At 46.2% G+C, this 26,396-nt stretch overlaps 1 protein-coding gene and 1 pseudogene across 1 annotated transcript; one reads left to right on the top strand and one right to left on the bottom strand.

Moving 5' to 3' along the window:
• Window positions 1-861: 861 nt before the first annotated feature.
• On the top strand, window positions 862-16,187 carry LOC123187282 (primary amine oxidase-like; annotated as a pseudogene).
• A 7,320-nt stretch (window positions 16,188-23,507) lies between these two features.
• Window positions 23,508-24,469, bottom strand: LOC123184543 (putative glycine-rich cell wall structural protein 1). The gene has a single exon (XM_044596644.1). The coding sequence runs from the start codon at window positions 24,467-24,469 to the stop codon at window positions 23,753-23,755; it is 717 nt and encodes a 238-aa protein (XP_044452579.1). The 3' UTR covers window positions 23,508-23,752.
• Between the last annotated feature and the right edge of the window lie 1,927 nt (window positions 24,470-26,396).

The following is a 26,396-nucleotide window of genomic DNA, read 5'->3' as shown; positions in this document are numbered from 1 at the left end:
TTCCATTTAGATGAAATCTCTGCAAGAAATTGATGGCATTGTGAAATCCAAGCAACCCAAAGTAGCACCTAATCCAGAAAACTTTGGAGGCAACCGCTCCCAAAATAATTGTTGGTTCATGGAAATGCCCGGTGAATTGGTCGTCCAAGCCGCAACGCGTTGTAGATAAAACCGTACATACAACAACACTGCACACCACCTCACCACACAACTCACAAGACAAGATACAGAAAAAGATACAAGGTGCCAAGCAACAACAACACAACTTCAGGCAACACATAGCAAACTACAATTCGAAAGGAACACTGCTTGGGGTCATTGGAGCCATCGTTGGTGATCGAGCAACCAATGGAAAGAGATGTTACCGAAGAATGCCGAACTACGGACTCCAAGGAGGCGCCTTCATGAACGGCACAACATAGGAGCTAGTATGAATATCAGCATAGCATCCCCCAACAGTGAGAATCTCACTTCTTTTGAAAGTTTATTTTTAGTCCTGGCATCATCTCAAACATATATAAAAACAACTTCAAGCTAGCAACCGTGTCCAAATCACAATCAAGACAAATCACGATGTGAAAAATTGAGAGTTTTTTTTGCGGCAGTGATAAAATACCTAGTATCACCTATCATGGCTGTTGATTTTTGTTCAAAAATTGTTACTGTATTATTATCTTTTTTGTCGTGTTTTTATTCATACTAGCTAGCATGAAAACGAGAGAAAAAGCGACCGATCGATGGACGATGTAACCTCGCTTGTTGCCTTGCGTTTGCCGTGTGGGGTGACGTACCCGATTCGGTGCTTTGCATGATCTGATCGAACTTGCTAGACGAACGTGCGCACATATAGGCGAGTCACTGACGCTAGCTGCGCACAAAGCGGCGAGAGCTCAGCTCACTCACTCACTCAGCTCCAATGGACTACTCCACCTCCCTCCTCCGCCTCACCTTCCTCGCCCTCGGCGCCGCCTTGGTCCTCATCGTCGCCCGCTCCGCCTTCCGCCTGCCGCTCGCCATCGACGCCCCGGCCGCCTCCTTCCTGCACGGCGCCGGCGGCTGCACCCGGTTCTCGCCGTGGGCCTGCCGCTCACCACGAACCGAGAAGAGCCCGCCACGTCGCCCCTCGCACGAGTCCGACGTGCCGCGCCACCCGCTCGACCCGCTCACGGTGACGGAGATCAGCCGCGCGCGCGACCGTGCACGCGCTCGCGCTCGACGAGCCCGACAAGCCCGCCGTCCGGCGCTGGCGGAAGGGCGCCCACGCGCTCCCGCCGCGCCGTGCCGTCGCGGTCGTCCGCTTCCAGGGGGAGTCCCACGTGCTCGCCGTCGACCTCGCGGCCGGCAAGGTCGCCCCTCTGCCCGTGCCGGCCTCGGGCTACCCGACGATGACCATGGACGAGCAGAACTCCCTCTGCGCGGCGCCGTTCGGCGACCCGGCGTTCAACGCCACCATCCGGCGCCGCGGCGTGCGCCTGGACGACGTCGCGTGCCTGCCCATCTCCCCCGGCTGGTACGGCCCCGCCGAGGACGGCGGCCGCCGGCTCATCAAGAGCCAGTGCTACTCCACCGAGGGCACCGCCAACTTCTACATGCGCCCCATCGAAGGCCTCACCGTGCTCGTCGACATGGACACCGGGAAGGTGGTCCACATCTCCGACCGCGGCGCCGGCATCCCCATCCCGGCCGCCAAGAACACCGACTACCGCGGCGCCGCCAACGACGACGACGACGGCACCGATAGATTCGGGTACCAGACGGTGCGGGCGCCGTCGATGGAGCCAGCGCCGGAGGGCCCAGGATTCCAGATTGAGGACGGGCACACGGTGCGGTGGGCCGGGTGGGAGTTCCACCTCAAGGCGGACGCGCGCGCCGGGCTGGTCGTGTCCGGCGCGACGGTGCAGGACCCGGCCACCGGGGCGCGGAGGGAGGTGATGTACAAGGGCATGGCGTCGGAGCTGTTCGTGCCCTACATGGACCCGACGGAGGCGTGGTACTTCAAGACGTACATGGACGCCGGCGAGTACGGGTTCGGCCTGCAGGCCATGCCGCTGGTGCCGCTCAACGACTGCCCGCGGCACGCGCGGTACATGGACGGCGTCTTCGTCGCCGCCGACGGCCGGCCGTACGTGCGGGAGAACATGATCTGCGTCTTCGAGCGGTACGCCGGCGACATCGCGTGGCGGCACTCCGAGAGCCCCATCACCGGCATGGACGTAAGCTCCACTCCCCTCCCGCACACCCACACCTACCCTCCTCCCTGCTACGTAGTAAGTGTACGTCGCTTGTTTTGTTTCGCCGCGCTACTGTACTTCGCGTCAAAGCTACGAATCATGTGCGAGACAATATTTATTTTTTGAACAACACAAGTCATATGCTAAACCTGCACAATCTTTATCTTTATCTTTACCTACTAATAAAGCACCGACGGCTTCTGGTCGTACGACGTCGCGCGCGATTTTGCAAAAACCCCCCTCTATTTCTTTCAAATCAACCCGCAGTCCCTGTTTAAGTGACACCCTGGAAAAACGTTTAGTTTTTGCATAAAACCCCCTGCATTTGTTACAAACACAAACTGGTACTCCGTACATGCGAGATAAAAGAAAAAAAGAAACAGCCATGACCCGCCCTCCTCGGCCATGTCTGCCTCCCGATCCCACCTCCAGCCTGCCGCCCATCCCGCCCCACCGTGCCCGCAGGTCGCCGCCGTGCGTCGCCACCGCCTACCCCGCTGGCGGGCCCACCCCTATCTCTGGATCGAGGTGGGTCAACGAGCGTGTGGGACGACGGCAGGCGGCTCTCTCGCTTGATCCGATTGAGTGAGGTCTGCACAGGGTGGTGGCAGACGAGTTGGATGCGTGGAACGACGACGGCGTCCGGATCCAGGCGAGCGGCAGATGGACCTTGCAAGGCGTTGGGGTTCTCCTGGGTGGCGCCATGGTTGCGCCGCCGTGCTCCTCAAAGAAAACGAGGAAGCATGAGGGGGAGAGAGAGAGGGGAAAACCAAGAAGAAGGAGAGAAACGAGAGATGGCACGGCATGGCGAGCATGGCGGCGAGAACCCAAGCTGCTCCCTCCAGCGCGCCCCTCCATGGCTCCCGCACTTCTCTGTGAGGATTAGAACTCAAAAATAGTCCCACCTCGCTCATGTGCATCCAATCCAATCAATTTATATACACGAGCGACTTTGCCACATCAGAAATCAACCAGTGAAGGAGGAACAGAACGAAGGAGCTTATAATCAAAGAGGGAAAAGAGGGGAGAATACACGCAATCCATAGTTCGAAGGAAGAACTCTGAATCAGATAAGCGCGCAATCAGCAGCTAACAGAACAGCCATAGGTCCAAACCAAATCGGATCAATCGACAGGCGACGGCCTGGGAAATCAGATCGGCAGGTCTGTCCGTTGAATCAACAACATCTGTAAAAAAGCAGATGGGGAGGATTAAAACAAGCCGCATCAAAATGGGAACGGAGCGAGACAGGACAGAGCTAGGCCCCAAGCAAGGCGCTTCGCCCAGCTCCGGCGTCCTCTCCTGGCACCGAGGATCATCAGGGCGGGAGGGAGGAGTGTTCATTGGTTGGGTTATGGCTGGAGCAGAGCACCACCAGGGTGTGTGTGGCTGCAGCACATCGCGCGTTGGAAGGGGGGTAGGGGCGGAGAAGACGAGCCAACGCTCCTCTGGTAATGAGGACTCCACGCAGGATAACTCTCGGTGGGGATTCTTTTGGTGCTGCTTTTTTTAATGGCTCCACCGACCAGAAGCTGCTGGATATTTCCAGGTGTGTGTGCTACCGATTGCAAAAAATAAAATCCTGAATGAGCACCTTTTTTTAACAGAACATAATCTTGAAAACCAAGCAACCAATATTTTCTAAAAAAAATCAACATAGTAATTGAATATTAACAAAAAAAATTATATATTAACAATCTCACTTGAATGCACCACTACTCTTCCACCAAAAATAAATTCATGCCTTCCACATCTTATGAACACATTATCAGATACAATAATGAAAAGTGAGTGAAATTTTAGACAAGGCATACACGGCGTGGCCTCCACATAAAATTTACTAGAATTTTTTTCCTTTTTATGTTGATGATGGGGAGTGTGTGAGGTTCGATCTTTGGGCCAAGTTCAAATAGTGCAAATGAAAAAGAATGGAACATAATCTTGCAAACCCAGGAACCAACATTTTCTATAAAAAATCAGCATAGTAAAAACCTATTTGCTTTCGAATATCAACAAAAAAATGTATATAAACAATCCCATTTGAATGCACCACTACTCTTACATTCAAAATAAATTCATTTGCATTTAAATCTTTTAAAAATTCTGAGAAAAAACTTTTAGATTAAACAATTTCACCATCTGTATATCCCACTAAAAACACTTACATCATTCCTCTTCCACGCCGATGATAATGCCAAGATGAAGGAGAAGCCATCAAAGGACATCATGACGATTTTCTCAACTTTATAGTATGTCTGGGCACTAACAATCCTTTTTTTAAGTGCGGACACAGAGCGTACGTGTTTTTTTAAGATAAAGAGTGAATTTTTCTTGCTTTCCAAACCTTCATGCTTTTAAATATGTTCACGCTTTTTTTTAATGCACAAAACTCCAAAAAAATTACTCCGAAAAGCGATAACATTATTAACTTATTACCGATGTTTATCAAAACTGGGTATAAGATATGGCCCGTACTGTCATACGGAGCAGGTTTTACGATATTTTTAGCCCGTTGCAACGCACGGGCATCTGTACTAGTACTAAAATATAAAAGCTGATGTGGCTCAAGTTTTGGCAACTAGTTATGAAGAATCTTTGATTTCGTATACACACACTCACTCAACAACAACCTTGTCAATTCTCGCCCAAAAAAAAGGACCTCAACAATTTCGCACGCATCTCAAAGTCGCAAACAGGGGGCCGTGTACTTTTTTGTACGTATTATATTTTAAAGGAAACTAGTAGAAGGCCCGTGCGTTGCCACAGGCTTTTAAATATTTTTACCATGTGCATATATAAACATAATGCATATCAAATTTTACGTGTAAACATAATTGAAATCCATATCACACAAAATATTCTTCGATACAAAATGTAATTCGATAATGTATACATAGAAAGACACGCGATGCACAAAATAAAGAAAGTGGTACAGAAACATAGTACTCTTTATTGTGCACTATATTACACAAGGTAGATAGCACCCTACATGACTTTTATGCTTAAGACCAATCATCTCACAAAGCATTTCCATTGTTATTAACCATTAATTAAAGACAACAGATGGAGCATTTTGTTACCTTTAAACAAATATTCCAAGATGCTGCAACCAGAACCTTAATACATTATGGAATTTCCTAATAAATATTACATAGACCCAAATATACAGCACAACATCCAATAAAAAATCATTATAACACACCATCTAACTTAAAAGTCTGGCATATGAAAATTTAGACCTCCGATAGAAAACGCTGAATTTCAGCAGGAAATATCAAATACATGCTTCCCTGTCCGATGTATAAATATTTGTAATTCTCAGTTGATGCACTTCTGAAATCTTCTAACTCACATAACACCATAATTACAGTGATTGTGCAACATATTTTTTAGAAAGCATGCATAAGCCTTTGAGTATAAACACAACTTTTGGTAGGGAGTCAATAACACCCCTAGGTAGCCAAGCTTTTGAGTATAAACAAAAATGATTTCTCAAGCTTTCTTTTGCTTCATGGAGCTGTAATTATTGCTAACAGAAACAAAATAGAAATCACATGATAAAAAAGAAACAACGCAATAGGAGAAAATGAGGCATACTACGTGGCCATGTCGCTGACCTGGCCATCACAACCTCCGAGACCAAGGGGCGAGGAGGTGGCGGCATCAGCTCCAATGAACCTATGACACCAAAATGATTATGTTTGCCGTCCTCGATCGTCGGCATCATCGACTCAGTGGTCGGTCCCCTTGTATCTTCTTCCCCATGGATCGGGATTGATTCGGCATAGGATCAGAACAACAAACAAAATCAAAAGTCACAAAGAATTATAGCCTAGTAATGCTCAGTCAGCCAAATTAAGAAATATCGGTAACACATGCATATCTATTAATGATATTAGTGAACAATGCAAAAAGCAAAGGATTCCATTTGTCGCAATTAGTACACACGACAACTACTTCATAAGTTCATATGACCAATCAGTTAGACCACATGGTTAAATTCATTCATAGATGAACAATAGATGAACAACTAACAAAAGTCGAGAAGGATCCTTACAAAAACAATGATTGGTCAGGAATTTGGAAGGAGCGAGGGTCTATTATTAACGCTAGTGAAGGCGCATGTCATGCCAACTCTACAAAGTTAATTCCATTTACAAAAATCACATCGGAAAAGTATTGTGCATTCATGTTCTAGTCTTAATATCCCTTAGGTAATCTTATTTTCAGCTGAACAACGATCATGTCAAGCTAAACGAAGAGGACGCCGACAGGGCCACATTGTTCCCTGCCCACCACCGCCCACTTCCACACGCCACCATCCATGTTCACCGCCTGGATGCCGGCCCCAGCTCTCAAGGCCCTAGAACCGGTGCGCCCATGGGTCGCCGCGTTGGGTATGTACCCGCCGCCACCGCGTTGGACCTTCTCGTCCTACAATGCAATAGCCATTGCCTTAGTTGTCTACATCAGACATCTGAAATGAAACAAAAGTCAAATGCTACTAATTAGACGTAATACATCAAAATGTCAAACAGAGTCAACACTTTAATTATGCTTCATAGGATAAGAATCAAACATACATAGTTAAACCAAATACTTAACAAAGTGTCAACAACATTTCACAGATTTTTTCAGAATTTTTGAAGCACTAACCTGGCTTGGCTCAATGCCAATGTGGTTCAGCATATCAATGCATAGATGTAGGAATCATCCTTGTACTCTGCACAAACAAGGGAAAAACATGAGCTTTCATGTTTCCGTGTATTATAGTTGAGCAGAAGCGATACATGGACGGTAGTATGAATGTACAATAGTGGGAAAGTTGAGGTTCCCTGGGCTGAACGTCGATGAAAGGTGCCTCCCATTTGCCCTTGTAGTCCAGGTTCCTAATTATCTGACTACACAAATATCCCATGTCAGAAGTTACAATGCCAATGCACACTGCTGTTTGTCTACAATTTGACTATCTAATCTTACTCTAGCAGAAGTACCTTTTGCATCCATGGTCTCTTGCACCGGGGTACGTACCAAACTCCTAACTTCTTACAACTGATGATATTGTTAGGCGATGGAATTTGGAGTAACTTCTTGCTGACAACTGATGATATTGTTGGTCATTGAATTAATTGAACCACCCAAACTACTTTCAATCCTTTCTCGAAAGACAAATCAAGGAGACCACGAGATAGAAAAAGAGAGAAACTTACCATTAAGATAGAGGACAAGTCAGGCAGTCTTGCACATGGTGTTGGTAGGCAGCACCGCCGTGGTCGGGACAGTTCGCGCCCCAAATCCATATCCTCCATTTTTGCAAGATTCTGTACACCACATCTTTCTTACTAAAGTGGGAGAAACCATAAATCGACTATCAATCATCATTAAGTGTAGAATATGGTCATTAAAATTCATTAAAATCATTGCACATCGCTTGCTTGATTCTCCTCTATTAAATTAGCATTCATCATGGTGCCTTCTAAAGACAAGGCATGACAGAAACACAAAGCACAACCCAAGCACATTGGTTTATGTACCATACTCATTGTAAAAAATTAGAAGCTTCTGTAAGATGTGACACTGTTTACATGTTTGGAGTGAATTGCATCCTCGTACAAAGGATAGAAGAACTGAATGCTTATGTACTTATAAAATACAAAAGTGAAAAGGGTAATTAAATCATGTTGGGTTAAAAACCTTACGTTCCCATGGTTCTTTCTCAGATCAAAGAACTCAAAATATCAGCAGTGGATATTGGAGCCAGGAGAAGAAACGACGTGACCTTCACCCACATCCTTAATGGCCAGCCTCATCTCCATGCCCAGGACGATCTGAAGCCTCCCTCAATAATTCGACACCTGCACGATGACCGACCGTCAGATCACAACACTCGGCTTGGGCAACGAATTCGAGGGATTTCTAGACCAAGCGTTGAGAGTACCTAGGGGTCACCTTGGTTTTTGTACACGACAAAGAGGAGTGCGGGAGGCGAGCCCCAACCCATCGAGACCACGATGCCTTGAGAGAAAGCTAGGGGAGGCGATGGTGAAGCACGACATCATGGCGCACGTGCCCTACGTCTCAACGCTACAGTCGAGCGTCGCCATGTAGCCGCACAACAGCTTGCACTCCATGAGTTACATACTATTTTCGCTCACATGACGAACGCCATCCGCCCGTCACTGAGACCCATCCTCTCAACCCTGCTGCTCCACGATCACGCGACGCCGTGTTAGTTAATGCAGAAACATAGGAGGCAGGCATCGTAAGGTAAAAAGTCCGGTTTGGACGGGATGAAAGACGAACCAAAATAAAGCAAAATTGGACAGGGAAGGGGGTGGATGAGGAGGCGAACATACAACGAGGTCGGGGTGGCTGTGGCCGAAGCATTAGGCTCGGCCTCCTCGCCGATGACCAAATCCGCCGTCAGAGATGATGAGGTCATCAGCCCCGTGACCTGGATCCCGCCAACAGGGTGATGCAGAGGAGAGGTGCGGCGGCGTCCTACGGGTGAGGACGGCGGGGGAGGTGAGGGAGCAGCTGAGCGCGATGGTGCGGCTGCGTCCCTCGGGAAGACGAACGGCGAGCGGCCCGAGGCGGGAGGCGGCGGGGGGGAGAGAAGAGTCGTGCGGTGCAGGGTGAAAGCCCGACTCGCTCGGTTTGTAGCAGGGTACTGCTATAATCGAAACATTTCCTTTGATGTAATTTGACTACGTATGGAAAGATTAATCAATGATTGACCGACTTATGGCAAGTTAATTAATTTAGATTTGATTTTTAAATATTGATTAGAGATTAGCCGTGATTGATTCTCTCTCGTAAAGACATTACTAAATAATTTGTGTCCACATGGAAAGTTCTGATCCGTTTGGCTTTCGGTACATGGGATGGTGGAAGGAAAGACGAAAATAAACCGGATGAAAATAAACCAGACGAATAATAACAGTGGACGCAATCCTAGCAACTGCTCCATTAAGAGTAGAGATAATGCCTTAGGATGAGGAGGTCACGATTAGGGTATGGCAAGAAGAACTTTTTTGGAAAGCTTTGATTCTGGTGATAATTACCATATTCGAAATTTCCTTAGTTATAGCCTTACCATACATGGATTGATTTATTACTATAATTATCATATTTGAGATTTCTAAGTTTATAGCCTTACCGTACGTGGATTAATTGTGATTGATTACCATAAATACGTTGGGTATTGTCGGCCAGACGAGAAAGAGAAAAACCGGTGGGAGGGGGATGGTGGGAGGTGGGACAAAGAAAAACCGGTTGAAAAAAAACCGGTTGAAAATAAACCGGTTGAAAGTGGGGGGGGGACTATTCAACCAATTCGTCCATTAGGAGTAGAGATAAATGGTGGATTCGTGTGAAACCACATGTCACCTCGAGAAATATGTGTATATACTTGGTTCATAAACTGCGGAATCAGTGTCACAAAACAACAAGTTTGAAAATCAACTTCACATGATTATGATATACACCTACTTATAATAGTTCTAGGTATTTCAAAAAAAAGATTATATTTCAAAAAATGTCTTATATTTTGGTACGGAGGACTGTTTAAGTAGAGATACTGACTATTTATATGCATACTTCCTCCATTCCACAATGTAGTGCTTCCTCTATCCATGTGCTTGAACTTTGACCGTAAATTTAACTACCGAGACCGATTGCGGCGGGAGCAAAAATTATATTAGTGAATTCGTATTCGTAAGAAGTTTTAAATTATATAAATTTTTCTCCCGCCGCAATTGGTCTCATTGGTTAAATTTATGATCAAAGTTGAACCTCGGAAAGCGCGGACGCACTATATTTTGGAATGGGGTATATCTCTACTCCTAATGGACGAATTGGTTGAATAGTCCCCCCCCCCCACTTTCAACCGGTTTATTTTCAACCGGTTTATTTTCAACCGGTTTTTCTTCGTCCCACCTCCCACCGGTTTTTCTCTTTTCTCGTCTGACCGGCAATACCCAACGTATTTATGTTAATCAATCATAATTAATCCACGTATAGTAATAAATCAATCCAGGTATGGTAAGGTCATAACTCAGGAAATTTTGAATATGGTAATTATATGGTAATAAATTTAAATTACCCCAAAGGCTATCAATCGAGGTATGGTAAGGCCATAACTCGGGAAATATCGAATATGGTAATAAATTTAAATTACCACCAGGTATGGTAAGGCTATCCACGTATAGTAATAAATCATATAGTAATAAATCATAATTAATCCACGTATAGTAATAAATCAATCCAGGTATGGTAAGGTCATAACTCAGGAAATTTTGAATATGGTAATTATATGGTAATAAATTTAAATTACCCCAAAGGCTATCAATCCAGGTATGGTAAGGCCATAACTCGGGAAATATCAAATATGGTAATAAATTTAAATTACCACCAGGTATGGTAAGGCTATCCACGTATAGTAATAAATCATATAGTAATAAAGCATAATTAATCCACGTATAGTAATAAATCAATTCAGGTATGGTAATGTCATAACTCAGGAAATTTTGAATATGGTAATTATATGGTAATAAATTTAAATTACCCCAAAGGCTATCAATCCAGGTATGGTAAGGCCATAACTCGGGAAATATCAAATATGGTAATAAATTTAAATTACCACCAGGTATGGTAAGGCTATCGATCCAGGTATGGCACGCCCTCACCTGATCACCTATCACAATCTCCAGCCTCATGCACGCACCAAAGAACCCACCCGGCACCAAACGCAGCTCCTCTCGATCCCCTCAAGTAAACGCCGCCGCCGTCATGCGATCTTCCTGACACAGACGCCGTCGCCGCCTCCTTCCCACCTACGGCGTCCCCCACGTCCATGGTGACGGCGCTCGCGTCCTACACTGACCCTCCGCCTCATATAGGTTGGTCGTTGATGGAGTGGGATGTGCCGCTGCGGTTTGGGGAGGCGCAATCACGATCTGGTTGGGATCTCAGTGTGGAATCGTTCTCTGCGATGAAGGATGGCGCTGCCTCCCTGGCAAATGGGATCGGAGGAAGGGGCTCTACTCGTGAATGTCGGCGAGGCAGCGGCCGAAGGCGAGCCCGACGGTGAGCACGGGTGTTCGTCCCATGGAATAGGCGGCCACGGAGGGCGGATCTGAGGCCACCCCAATCGCCGGTGGCCCTTCCTCCCATCGATCATCGCCTCCATTCTCTCTCTCCTCTAAATCTTTGTCGCCCCTGCCTGATTCTGGCCGACGCCATCCGGCTCTCGCATCGACCACCACCAGCACGGCTGCGGACGAGGCGCAACCGCAGACGCCGCCGCCGCCATCCTCATCCACCTCCTCCACCATCCTTCCCAGCCGTCGTCGGGGGCACCCGCCATCTGCGCTCTAGCCCACCCGCTCCCTCCTATCCCCTCCCCCTGCCTGCCAGCCCCGTGATCCATCGCACAGATGGCAGGTACTACAGCGACCTCCTCCCCAACGGATCCGGCCTCCTCCGATGGAGATCCATCCTGGGCACCGCCTTATTCTCATGCGTGCACGTCTATATCAACGTCTCATTCCACCTCACCTGAGCCTTTACCTTCCCACCTCTGTTTCAGATCCACATCACTTTGCAAGGTATGTGCTTATTGTTCCGAACTGGATCGATGGATTGTGCAAGGTACTTTGGGTGTCGTCATTGACGGCAATTGTCACGCCATGCTACCATCGGAGGGGTCCCTCATCGATGATTAGGGTCTTCCGAACTGCACGAGCTCCATTGAGAAGGATGTTTTTAATTCTGGTTTTGCCTACATGCTTTCTTTGCCTGTATCTACTTAGCTAATGTCTTTTTATAGATAGTAGCTGCTGAAGTGGTGATCAAAGTTGTTCACTATAAGGAAACAACCATGATAACAAAAGTGTATATTCCCTGACCTTTGACCTGAAATACTTTTTCATTAGAAACTTGCAACAGCCAGGCATTGAAGTTAGCAACAGCTTCGTACGTACTGAACTAATTTGCAGCAACACGTACTGAACTAAGTTAGGTTATGCTCATCGTTCCAACATGCTTAGTGATAACCACCTAGCAAGCTGATCAAACATGAAAAAATTGAAGTGCTACTGCTAATCGTACTATTCTGAATGTGAAAATCTATTTAATTGGCTCTTCTCTAATTGTACACTTGCATAAATCTCAGATCTTGCAAATTACAGTATAACCATAAAAGTCATGCTTTGACTCCTATAGGGCCTTTTGCACTTTAATATGACTAATAGTTTGCCTTAATATCACAGATTGTATTACTACCTTTCTAAGTGAATGACATTCAAGAAGGTCATTAAATAAAACCAAGAAATCCTTCTGGTATTAGAGTGTAGGAAAGTTGAGACTATAAAACCAAAAGATTATATTTACGTTTATTAGAGAAGGTTCTTTACTTTTTATAGGAAAACACAAAATGTTGCGATGTAGAGTCTAGGTGGTGGACCTCCTTGATCCACTTGGTGGATGAGGGCGACTCTGGTCCTGGCACCCATAGTGCCAGTGATCCAAAAATCATAGGGCCTGAATATAGCTCTAGCAGACGTATGCGGCTTGCGCATCGAGCTTGGTCGTCTCGAGCATGGAGATAGGCGAGTTGTAGACCAAGAGTTGGTACAGAGATAGGCGAGTTGTAGACAAGAGCTGGTGGGCAGCAAGAAACGCATGCACACCAAAGAACAAATCTGAGTCACATGCCTACTTCTATTGGTTTCTACAAAGAGCGGCTAGCTTAGATCTTAGACCAGTCGGTCACTGTCGAGGTCGCCAAGGTGATCTTACAGCACCGCCGTGTAGATTTCTCATGATTTTATGTAGGCAAGCCGCAAGCGGTGGTGGTGATTGGCTGGGTGGTGTCGCTGCCTTGGGAAGAGACGAAGTGATGGTAAAAGTAAGCAGGATCCGATGATTCTTCCGTGGGGATAGCCAAAGTCAAGATGTCGACTACAGACTCGTCGCAGACTTGCAGTGAACCTGGATGCGGCGAGCCTGATTTGTGGATTGACGGCGGGTCTTGACTTTGTTAGGCTGGGATTGGATGGTTGCGGAGGGTGGTGTGCTTGGTTGGGTTCCCATGGAAGAATGTGGCCTCCTCGTGGATCTGGTCATGCCCATCCTAGAGAACATTGTGTCCCTAGCTCCCTCGAGGAGCAAGGACAGTGCAAGCGGCAGCAGGGGGTAGGGGTAGATGTGGGGAGGGATGTCGGCGGCTGCTCGAGGTCATCATGATGAAACCCTTGACGTCCCATCTTTATCAATGGAAGTGGAAGAGCACGAAGTCGAGATTGGATAGGAGTTTGAGTTCTTTTTGGCACCGATCGGTTCCCCATTTTAGAGATGTATTTCTTTTGCGTGCGAGCAAATAGTGGGTTGATTCTAAAAGGGATAGGCACTTTTCAACAGAAGTGCATGACGGACCAAAAATATGACCTCATTTTATTCGTTTGATAGATATCATATTATTCGTTGTTGTTCGTTCGGTGAAATTTCCTAATATTTGATTGTTGTGTTTCTAATTAGAGCACCCCATAATCACCCAATATGAGGGGATGATAAATGAAAGATACTGATTATAAATTTTGAAGAGCCCGTGGCAACGCACGGCGTTATACTAGTAAGTACTAAAGGAAGATGGGTATATGGAAATACATACTTAAATATGTAGAAAATATTCTGGATGTGACCTTGTTTTCCTCTCAAGGAATCTTCAACACTAGTCTAGCTACCTGGGAAGGAGAATGTTGGACAAAAAATATCAGCCCAAAAAAATCGTTCCACGTACAGTAGTACAGTAGTAGGCAGAAGGGTCCTATCTCGCTGATACTGACCGAGTGACGGCCGGCTTGGCCGCGCTCGCCTCGTCTTCACTGCAAATGGAAATCGCTGTCACCCGTCGAGTGAACCTCAGTCAGTTTGTTGCAAGTTGCGTTTGCCGGTTGCATGCTTTGATCGAGATTGTGGGTGCGTGCAGATAAGGGAGTCCCGGCCGAAGGTGACGCTGGTGGCGCGCATGGCGGCGTCGGTGGCCAACTACGACTACATCGTCGACTGGGAGTTCCAGACCGACGGCCTCATCCGCATCAAGGTAAGTACGTACGCCATCCATCTTCCACCCCAAAACGTACAACAATTTCACCTTTGTCACGCTCACAAAATAAAAGCAGAGCACAGTGTGGTTCGTACGTGTCTGCTCTCTCATTGGTGCAAGGTAAAAATATCAGGCTTCTTGCTTTTTATCAGTGGAGCTTCAGGTCATAAGAGCACCACATGCATTGCGCTCGTACGCCATATCCTTGGGGGCATTGAGTGCCCAGTTTGCCGGAATAAAACGGGGTGTCATTTTCGCTCCTTCCGTCACTGCCAAGTAAACTTGTCCAACGTGCACTGTCTTTGCATAGTTCCTTGCATCCGTCTCCATCTTGGGTAGCTTTCCCCCTTTTATTTCAGCAGAAACAGTGGAAGGGTGTCCAGGAATGATGATTTAATTACTTGTAACTGAAGTAGTTACATAAAACGTGTTATATTAATTTACAGAGGGAGTACATAATAGAGATCAAAATACGAAAATGAATGATTTGATTGTTCCATTTCCCCCCAAGTTCACATGATCTTCCCTCAATGGTTTCAGGTCGGGCTCAGCGTGATCCTGATGGTGAAGGGCACGCCCTACTCCCACATGAACCAGGTCCGGCAAAATGAGGAGATGCACGGCACCCTCCTCTCCGAGAATGTCATCGGCGTCATCCACGACCACTATGTCACCTTCCGCCTTGACATGGACATTGACGGCGCCGACAACTCCTTCGTCCGCGTCGAGATGGCCCGCCAGGACACCGCGCCCGGGGAGTCACCCCGGAGGAGCTACCTCAAGGCCACGCGCCACATCGCGAGCACAGAGAAGGACGCTCGGGTCCGGCTAAAGCTCTACGAGCCGGCCGAGTTCCACGTCATCAACCCGACAAAGAAGACACATGTCGGGAACCCGGTGGGCTACAAGGTCGTCCCTGCAGGCACTGCGGGTAGCCTGCTGGACCCCGAGGACCCTCCGCAGAAGAGGGGTGCATTCACAAACAACCAGGTGAAACGTCTACTTGCACAAATTTAAGGCTTTTTGCGATATCACTATGAGGAGATGCGCATACTACCTTCTTGATGCCGCGTTATGGATTATTGTAAAAGCACCCTTTAACAAGGGAGAAAAACAGGTCGCGCACATACTTGGTGAAAATCAGTTTGTCTTCATCATTTGGTTTTGTGCAACAGATTTGGGTCACGCCCTACAACAAGAGTGAAGAGTGGGCCGGTGGGCTGTTCGTGTACGAGAGCAAAGGCGAGGACACGCTGGCTACTTGGTCGGAGAGGTACGTTTGTGTATGTACAAAAACCAGTGGATTTGATGATCCGAAAAATGTTGGCCGTCTGATCTGCGTATGTGGGCTCACAGGGACCGTCCGATCGAGAACAAGGACCTGGTGCTGTGGTACACGCTGGGGTTCCACCACATCCCTTGTCAGGAGGACTTCCCCATCATGCCCACTGTGTCGTCCAGCTTCGACCTCAAGCCGGTCAACTTCTTCGAGAGCAACCGCATCCTCAAGCAGCGGCCCACCATGGAAAAGGACCTCCCCGTCTGTGCCGCTACCGCCTGAGACCATGCACTAGGATACATATGTGCTCGAAGACAAACCCCGGGCACACTGGGCTGTTACCCGGGGCATGAGGCCATGTGGGGATCCCGGCCTTCCGGCAGCACCGTGCAGTGCCCCAAGCCTTACATAATCCTGCCTCCTCCTCTGGCTACCCAATAGCCTAGTATGTATAGCTCTATGTTTGTGTTGTATCGTGCTTCCCCCTTCATGAATATGAGGTGTATTTAGGCTGTCTAAGAATCTTGGACCGACGGTAATAAATTGGGTGCCGTACATGAAGGAAAATTAAACCATTGGGTCATGTTTAAAAGTAATGTTGTATTGTTATAGTTTGTAACTTTTAATAGTATGCATACAACAAATTTGTGGCCTGAGTTTAAACTCAGACAAGTAAAATACATCCGGTCAAACAGAGAATGGCCGTACTAATATCTCTACTACTTAAATAATTAGTATTCCTTTTCTTACCAGGCAAAACTCTCCGTCAACCGGTCCCCTTCCTCCCACCTGTGAGAAATAGGGTTAAGAGTGTGCATCTGCAGGGACGCGTCATGTGTTAATATAGGGCCGAAACAGGGGCGGGCCCAGGATTTAAAGAGAGTGTAAATTTCAATGGCTATTTTAAAGCCATAAATCCTTCTTTTTGGCATGTTTAATTGAGTATAGCACCATATTATACTAACGATATACTCCCTCTGTAAACTAATATAAGAGCGTTTAGATCACTATTTTAGTATTCTAAACGCTCTTATATTAGTTTACGGAGGGAGTATTATATAAAAGATATAACATAATATAATATAATCGTAAAATTGTTCATGCTTCGAAATTGTTCAACAGATAGAAAGACTAATTAGTCAACATATCAAAGTGACAACATTAAGATATAGGAGAACAAAAGATAGGAAGTAGAAAATGATTAGAAAAAAGTTACAAACTATAGGAGAACTAACTTTTATAAATAATTATCATTGTAATAATTCCCCAATTTATAAACATTAATTCCCACATTGTAATTCATGTGGAAAATCGCAAATCGTCATGTCTAAACAATTCATAATTCATTGCAAACAAATTTCTAATTTTAAAATACTAAAATAGAAATCCAACTAACCATGCTAACTTACTGTTATAAGTCAAATGCTGGACAACGGAAGAAGAAGACGACGTGCTAACACCTGCAGATCCAAATTTTAACAGTCGGATGATTAATATGTTAAGAAACACGAACACCTCAAATTATCAATCAGATTTTGAACGACTGAACTTGTGCTTTGGAATTGGAAGCCTACTGAGAGCCTTCGATGCGGTGATGCCTGATGCTGCCAACTGTCGAGATGGATTAAAGATGAAGCGAAGCTGCGAGGGTTGAGGGACGGATGCCATCAGATGCTTGCGTCGCTGCCGCCCGCCTACCTGTGCCGCCGTGCGCGCGTGCGTTCAGGGGACGGCGATGTGCCCTGCCGCCATGCCCTACCCACGACTCCACGAGTGCGAAGTTGCGAACAGAATTGGGAGGCGCCGGCTCGTCTCGTGTGATATGCCTTTTTAGCGAAGCGCGTGCAGGCCCTGCATCTGCGGCGATTTGGGCCACTTGGGCCAGGTCGGGGTGGTGAGGACCACAGAGAGAAGTGGGCTAGTCTTTGTTTTCGGGCTGAAATCCTTAGCTGGCCTTTATTTCCTGCATCGATTTCGTTTTCCCCTACGTACAGATGAAATACACTATATATATAAAGTTTTTTGCCAAATATCATGGGTATTCAACCGAATACCCTTGAATTGAACTGGGCCCGCCCCTGGGCCGAAACCAAGGAGATATACATGGTAGTTGGGCGTGGATTGATCTCCAAGATCGTATCACAACAACCCAACAGATTACAACGCACACAATCTAATCTATATGGTTTATACACATACCGTATTGTACAATGTTTACTACTCCCCTCAATCACAACTACCTAAGTTGAGATTGTGCCAAAAAGCTTATAACTATCGCAAAGTACGCGGTTTAGTAACCCCATCTGCAACTTGATCGCTACAATAGAAGAAACATGCTAATTCATGACATATTCAATGCGTCACAGGTAAGTCAAAAACCGTCGTGGATGCACGTCCATGACACACTACAAGGAAATACCTTATAGGTAGATACTTAGCAGTAGCGCCGGGTAAGGGCCCCAAGCCGCTGTTAAGTAGCAATAGCATGGGTAACAACCCCACGCTACAAATACAGATTAGCAGCAGCGCGGGTGGACAAACCCCACGCTGCTACTAAGTGGGCCCCACGGTACCTCCGGGTCGGGCCGTATGATGATGATATGACGAGACTAGCTATGTTGTAGCACTTTGACAATGATGCTGACGCTGAGACATTCTTGTCTCATATAGTAGTTTCAATGTATGTGCCTGTTGTTATTGTATGCAATCTGTATAAATACAACATAAATACATAGAAAACATACAGAAAATCTTCAAAAATAAAATGAAGGAAAAAATGGAAAAGAAAGATAAAAATGAAACTAAAGAAAAATGAACAAAAACCATATAAAAACAGACAGAAAAACACACAAAAAAACTAATTGCGAGAAGAAAAAAGAAAGAAAAACCGCAGCACCTATACAATGCTAATTGGGTTGGTCCGATTTCATTGAGGGGTGATGTGCCTTGTACGGCCTGAAGCGCAAAGTGAGGCACGAAGCGGCCGACGAGGTACTAGTCCACTAGTGTTTCTCAAAAAAAAGGTAGTCCACTAGTCCTTCGCGGGAGGACTGATCTCGACCTAACTCATGCAACGGCCGACGAGCGAGCTCAATCTGGCTCTAATGCTCCTCGATCAGCCGTCCCTCGCCCTGCACCCGTGCTCTCCCTCCTTGCTCCCTGCTCCCCACTCATCGTGATGCCCTACAACCACGCCTCATTCCCCAACGCGGGTCATGGCGACAGAGTTCCCCGGTGCCCTTCCAGCCCCGGCAACCGCTTCTCCTGCGCCATCGGCCCGTCGCCTAAGTCACCCTCTCCCGGACAAACTACTACTCCCTTCGTTTCTTTTTAGTCCGCGTATAAGGTTTGGTCAAAATCAACTTTGTAGAATTTGACTAATTTTATATGAAAAAATTATAAACATTCACAATATGAAATCAATATTATCAGATGCACCGCGAAACGTATGTTCATATTATATAATTTTAGTATTGCAGATGTTCATATATTTTTATATAAATATGGTCAAACTTTGTGCAGTTTGATTTTAACCAAATCTTATATACGGAGTAAAAGGAAACAGAGGGAGTACTGTAGAATGTTGTACTGGCCAGTTTGATTATATAAATGGTGATGAGAACGCAGACGCGTGCGGAAAAATAAAATAAAAAACAAAATCCGAAGAAAGCGTCCAAAACGTGACACGTGGCGAATGACTGAGAACATGCCAAGTGGCATTGATCGTCGCGAGGCTTCCGAAGGAGCGCTCGTTAACTAGTTGATCTGCACTTTAGAGTTCTTGAGAAGTATCTCTGAGGCTAATTGCATGAGGTAGTCGAGCAAACACACATGTGCGTCTTTGTTGGCCAGCCGAGTAGGGCTCTAGAACTCATGTATTTTTCTTCTTCCGTTTGATCCAGTTTTATTCATATCAAACATGGTTATCAAAAAATGGATTGCCCGGTTGAATATTTTTGTAAAATATGAATAATTCTTGCATCACTGATTTTTTGCATCAATTATTTTTTTCAAACATAATTAGTTTTATAATTTTGTGTGATTTTCCTAAAATTCTAAATATTTTTTTACTTGTGAACATTTTCTAAAAGTTCTGAACATTGTTTTAAAATTTGTGATTCTTTGAAAGTATAAATTTTTGAAATTGTGCGAAATACAAAAAATGAACTTTTTAAATATTGAGAGTTTTGAAAGAAACTAAAAACTGAAAGTACACAAGTAAATAAATAAAATAAAATAAAATGTAAATAAAAATCCAAAATTAAACCCGGTAGATAAAACAACAGAAAATAATAAAAAATGACACAAGAACCTCCCTAAAACTAGAAAACAGTACCCAAGAACCTTCCCATAACTGGTAAACCTGGCTTGCTTCTGGATTGGGCCGACGCAAAGTCGCATGGCTTGTATGATTGGCCAACTACTTGACGTAAAGAGCGTCAAATATGATTTACCCTAGTTGAAGTCCATAGAAATATATATGCATCCGCTTTTTGAAATTTCACAACATAAATAAAATAAGAAATAATGCCATGGTAGATAAATATTAAAATTTAGCATAAGTTCATCTTCTACCAATAAATTTGTATTGCTAAAAATTATGAATAAAACAAGCAAGATCAAATAAACATATAGGCCTCCTTTGGTTGAAAGGAGAAGTGGAGGAAATTGTAGGAATGGAAAATTTTCCCGTGGTGCTATTGTTCATGCCTTTGTTTCAAAGGAACAAGGGAAAGGAAAAAATGGAGGAAATTTTCCTTTGACCGTTGTTTTAAAGGAAAACAAAGGTATTCATACATCTTTTCAAACTCCTATCCACCACGAATGAGACTAAGGGCCTCTTTGGATTGGAGGAAACTAGAAACATAGGAATAGGAAAAATACAAGACTGAGTTGTAACTTAGTGTGAATTGCTATAGGATTTCACACAAGATTTTTTTTGGAGTTGCCTTTGGATGGTGCATAAGAAAAACACATGAGTTTTGAAGGATTGTTGACAGAGAGTAGATAAAGATAGAGCGAAGTGCATCGACCTTCTCGAAGGAAAAATAAAGCGAGGTTTGAACTCATGTTGAAATTCCTATGGAATTAAGGGCATATGAATTGCTTCCATAGGAATGTGGTGAACTCACTCCAACAATCCAAAGGGCCTTTATAGGAAAAAAAAGTCCTAGGGATTAGAACCCTCCAGAATTCTTATGAAATTTCTTCATTCCAAAGAGGGTCTAACCACGTAAGATCCTTAGTGGCATATTAACATTCCAACTATACATTTTCAAATAGTACAAGCCGACAAGTTACAAAAAAGATTATCATAAGTGCAACCTAAAAATAATAGACATGAGTAAAAAAATGCACCATGGACCAAATCATATATGAATTCTTTTATTAATAAATAAAAATATTTAAGCATGCAAGTGGTGTATTTTGGATATGAGTGTCTGGGAAACAAATTATACATAAGTTGAGTGTATCAGTTTAAAAGGTGCAACCACGAACAAATGAACATGAACAAATGAATACATGCACTATCGACCAATCATATTGAAAATTAGTGAATGTATATAATATAGCAAATTTCATAATTAGATGAGGTCAATTGCACAAAACAATTATGTGCGACTCAAACATAGAAAAAGTGCAAACCGTAAAAGAAGAATAAAAAGGAGCAACAAAGACAAATATCATGGCATATTTGAAATATGTATACTGTAACAAAAACATAAAAATGTAGATGTAGAAAATATTTTCTTTTTAATAAAAAGTAAAAACAATATTTCTCCTATTTTTTTAAAAAAATAAAGAGAATCTGGTATAAAAATGTAGACCTATAAATATTTTGTTAAAGTAATACGGAGAAAATTGTATTTTTTGTGAGAAATTTTCAAACTATTCATTTTTGATCATGGCATTATAAAGAACAATAGAAGTAATAAAAACTACAACCATATTCGTGGACCACCTAGCAACGACTACAAGCACTGGAGCGAGCCGAAGGCGTGCCGCCGTCATCGGCTCTCCCACATCTGAGTCGGGCAAACTTTATTGTAGTAGACAACCGGAAAGTTGTCGTGCTAAGGTCCTATAGGAGTAAAACACCAGAGTAGCAACCACCGCCGATGAAGAAAATCTTAGATCAGAAGGATTAAATCTGTAAACACCGGAACGAAAATGAATGAAGACTGGATCCAAACAAATCCACCGAATAATAGCACTGACCGAATCCCGCGAGATCCGATGGAGATACACATCGACACACCCTCCGATGATGCTAGACGCACCATCGGGATGAGGATAGAACGTGGGAGACATGATTCCTACTAAGAACATCGTCGCCGTCACACAGCCCGAACCAAGACGTTGAGCCGAGAGACGTGATTCAGGACCATGGTTCAGCCGAACCTATGGTCTATGCCGTACGATTTAACATCCTACTGCATGTGGATCTGTGACATGCATGCAAGCTGCATTTTTTAATCAACCATGTATGGATCCTCATGAATAGACATGCATGCCAACTGCATTTTTTAATCATCCATGCATGGATCCTAATGAATAGTGTCTAGAAAGGTGTCGAGCGTATGTTCGGCTGAACTATGGTTCCGTAAAACATTTTCGACGTTGAACCTAACAAGAATGAGAACAGGGTCCCTCCCGCCGGTGGGGGGCCAAAATCCTCTGCACCTCCATGGCCTTGAGGTCATTTAAGATGGGGCGGACCGGCGATGGCGCCAACCGAAGGAGAAGAGCTTTTCTTGTAGAGAAGGAAAGAGATGGCAGTGGACTAAGAGAAAATTGTATTGCCGAATGACTGATCGTTTAGCTTTCCGAATGCCAATAAAAAGATCGATAAGCTAGCTTAAAGCACCGCTAATCTCAACCGAGAATTAACAAAGCCGTATTTCTAAACCTAGAGCTGCAGTTAACCTCTAACTTGCGCAGCTACACGGCGCTGGTCAATGTCCCAGGGCCTGAGCCTCTTGCACACTCCACATAGAAAAGATACTGATTTACATGACACACGCTACATAATACGGCAGGTCAGCAAGCTTGTGTGTTCCCGAAGGATATCAAGCTAGCCAGGACGCCCGATCCAAGACATCGCTTCGCCCGCACTTCTTGATCGCCGGACCTTCTGGGGATCACTTCTTCAGGTTAAATAAGCTCAACTACACTGTCCCCGGTGGCAAGCGCGTTGCCTAGAGCAGATTCTGCCTGGATTCCGCTTCGCTCAGACCGTTAGCAGATGTAGTAATTTTCTTTTTGCGGCGAAAGCAGATGTAGTAATTAACGAGGAACAAACTAGGCAGCTTTCCAAAGTAAAAATAGAATGACAGGAATCTACATATCCATGGTTCGAGCAAGCAAATTTTTCTTTGAGTTGGACAGCAAGAAATTAAGCACATAAACAATATATATTCTGGATTTGCTAATCGTCAGTTGTCTGGAAGTAAATGTTTTATCCATTGATTTTTGTTAAGCGAGGAGAAGAGGCAGCACCGACCGGAGACGGGGACGCGCCGTCCCTGTTGAGGGCTCGCCGGGACCGGAGCCGACGATGACACCTTGTCTTGCAAATTGGGGCAAGGCCGAGGTTGACAGCTCGGGTGCTGGTGCGGGGTGGACCACTGGCGTCGGAGAAGAATGGTAAGGGTACAAATTACAAAGGGATGTTCGGTACGGGGTCAGCACGCCGGAAGAACCGGCTTGGGCAGGCCGTGGCGGCACCGGCGGAGGCCGGTGTCTAGGCCTTGGTTGGAGGGCGGCACCGTCGGGATGGATGAGAAGGAAGAAGGTTGGGTGAGGAGAAAGAAGGTGAGACGACCGTCAGGCCGTGACAATGGTTATAGCGAATGGAGTTATAGAAAAAATAAATTCTTTTCTTGCTGTGTAGAAAATAAATAAATTCAGCACCTGTTTTGTAGGTTCTCCCATATTATTCATCAATGCTTACACGCACATAGCTTACTTCATACTCGTGCCTACATGGACCTACATGTTCCACACGTCACCCCTTACAGGTTTACACACTGACACTGCAGATCGATCTGATCTCGCATATTTAAATCAAGTCATATTTCTTGCTTCCTACGTGGATTAGCTCACATGCATGCATGGCAATTGAGCACATCGTCCTCACGGGTGGCCGCTGCTACCGCCCGCGCCGCTGCCTTCACCGCCACCGGATCCTCCTGGCCCGGAGCCGGAGCCACTCCCGCCACCGCTCCCCGTGCCGTCGCTCGCGCTTCCGGAACCTTGGCCTCTCCCCACGGCATTGCCTGCACGTCCAACCCCGCTGCCTCCGCCCGAAGCACCGGCACCGCGGCCGTCACCTCCTCCACCACCACCACCGTGTGTCACCGTGACACTGACACCTCCTCTGCCGAAGTGGAAACCGAAGCCTACCCCGCCGCCAAGACCCACCCTGGCGCCGCCGTTGCGCTCGCTTGCGGCGGCGCCTGCGCCGACGCCGAGGCCCACGTCGATCCCGTCCTTCCCGACGTCGACGCCGACCCCAGCGCCGACACCGCCACCAGCACTGCCTCCCTCGTCGTCGCGGGTGCTTCCCACGCCGCCGCCCATGCCGCCACCGGCCCCGATGGTCGCGTCGGACCGGTTGCGCGACACGGTCCAGCCAAACCCGTGGCCGTCTCCGGAGCCATGGCCATGGCCATTGCCAGAACCGTCTCTTGACCTTGAGAACGGCCAGTGGAATTTGATGCCGGTACCATGGATGGCGCTGGCACTGCCATGGATACGAGGGAAATTCCTCGCGTTGACAGGTGAAGGGAGTACTGTAGCAAAACACAAGAGCGTGAGGAAGATGAAGGCACTACTGGTAGAGATAGCCATTCTCGTTTGCGTTGTTGTGAAGGGTCTCAGCATGCTGGTAGGGTTTATATAGCGAGTTAGCCATGGTGGAACCTTGATCATTTAATTAGGTCCGGATCTAGAGGCGGAGATTGGCTAGTTGGCTTTGGATCGAACCGCTTGCGTGCGTTGCATGAAACCAGGTACTATAGGGCTAGCTCGCATGGAGAGCTATCGTACGTTGACCATTCATTTGGCTGTAGCTTGTGGTATATGAATGCTCAGTCTCATTTCCGAATGGCTATCCCGCTGTCGAAGTGATTTTCAACTATTAAATAACACATGCCTTTACAAGAAAAATTTACAAGTAAAATTGGAGTTTTTATTTCATAATGATAAGGTTACAGTCAAGTGGCAAAAGAGCCTCAATACAAGAAGGGCAATGATGTAGCCATACAGCCAGTAGTGCCACATTCAGTTGGCCTATAAACAGCCAGGCGGTCTGGTACCCTGTTTTGCACACGGCAAATTTTCTAGGTCATAAAGTCCCCATCTTTCATTAAGTGTTTAATCTCAACAACAAGATGACCATACGCCGAGCGATCCAGGCTATCGCGTGTGACTGAAGTAAGCGCTGTCAAAGAATCAGTCTGCATGATGATCGGGCCTTCTGAATGTGGCGTGATGGCGGCCCATGGCAGTGGTCTGGGTGGTGTCACGGCGGCAACAGGGCAGCTCCAGCGTTGGCCCGTTGGTGAGCGGACTGTGAGGTGGTTTCCCTCCATCCCCAAGCTGGATTTGTGCAGGAGACGTCGAGGGGCCGTACTTTTCCCAGCTCTGTCCACCATTGAGGGATGCTCTGTCACCAGTGGTGGCCACGACGGCATCCTTGCCTCTCGTTCGGTGGCAGCGTGCCACCGGGGAGCTCGCCTTTGGGGCAAGGCGGGGAGATGCAGATCAGATCTGGCCCGACATGGACTTGGGGGTTGTTCAAGAGTTGGAAAGTGGGGACCTTACATACCGTCTCCTCTATCGTCTTGGTTGCGCGCATGGGGTGGGGATGGGGTGGATGCCATGGATGTCGGGGCGGCGGCCTTGGTGGTGGGAGCCACAACACTATGGGGCGTACCACGCGGCTCAGACGCTATCTGGTGACCATGGCAGTGTGGACGGCGTGGTGGCCAAGGGGTGACGTCCGATGGAGGTGGTGCGGTTGACTGTGCCTCTTTCGGTGATGGTGAGTGCTGGCCGGGGTGAAACCCCATTCTGACCTGTCAGGTCGGCGGCGGCAGTGTTCTACCATCGTTTCCTTCTTGAAGGCGTCGTCGCGGGTATTCACCGTTGCCATGGTGCTCCGGGAGACCTTGATCTACAGATTGGGCAGTGACGGCGCTTTGGTGTCACTCCCTTCCTGAAGGCACCGCCTTGAAGCTACATATCCATATTTTACATTGTATTCATTTTCTATATATATGTACATATTAAGCAGAAAAACAGGTAAAACGAGCAATATATAGTGTGTGAGTGCGTCTACATCAGTTATGAGAAAGACAAGTTTGCTTCAGGGGGTTCATATTAAGTAGATGGAGATATTCCGATCGGCTGATCTTTCAGTTTACTGTTGCAAGGAAGTTTCCCTCAAGTTATATGCACATTCATTTTCTCAATATTACAAAACTAAGGTCCATGTAATTTTCACTAGAAAAAAAAGAGGGAGCACCTATCCATCAGGTGACTGAAAAATCAAACATTTCGGCCGATTCTATCGAAACCGTTGGATGCGAATCCATGTGCCGCCCCACGTAGTGCTATTTGTCTTCTTCCCTAGCCTTCTTGCTTTGCATCTGCTCTGGCTCACCTATGGCTAGCTCATGTCCGAGCCTCACGCGGCGACCTCACTCCTCGCTACCACTCACCCTCGCATCCCCGACTCCAGCTTCGGCTAATTCAAGTGGGTTCAAAATGAACC

Source organism: Triticum aestivum, chromosome 2A, assembly GCF_018294505.1.
Source record: "Triticum aestivum cultivar Chinese Spring chromosome 2A, IWGSC CS RefSeq v2.1, whole genome shotgun sequence".
Classification (NCBI taxonomy): domain Eukaryota; kingdom Viridiplantae; phylum Streptophyta; class Magnoliopsida; order Poales; family Poaceae; genus Triticum; species Triticum aestivum.
The sequence above is the reverse complement of the archived record's forward strand: the minus strand, read 5'-3'. Positions and strand labels throughout refer to the sequence as shown.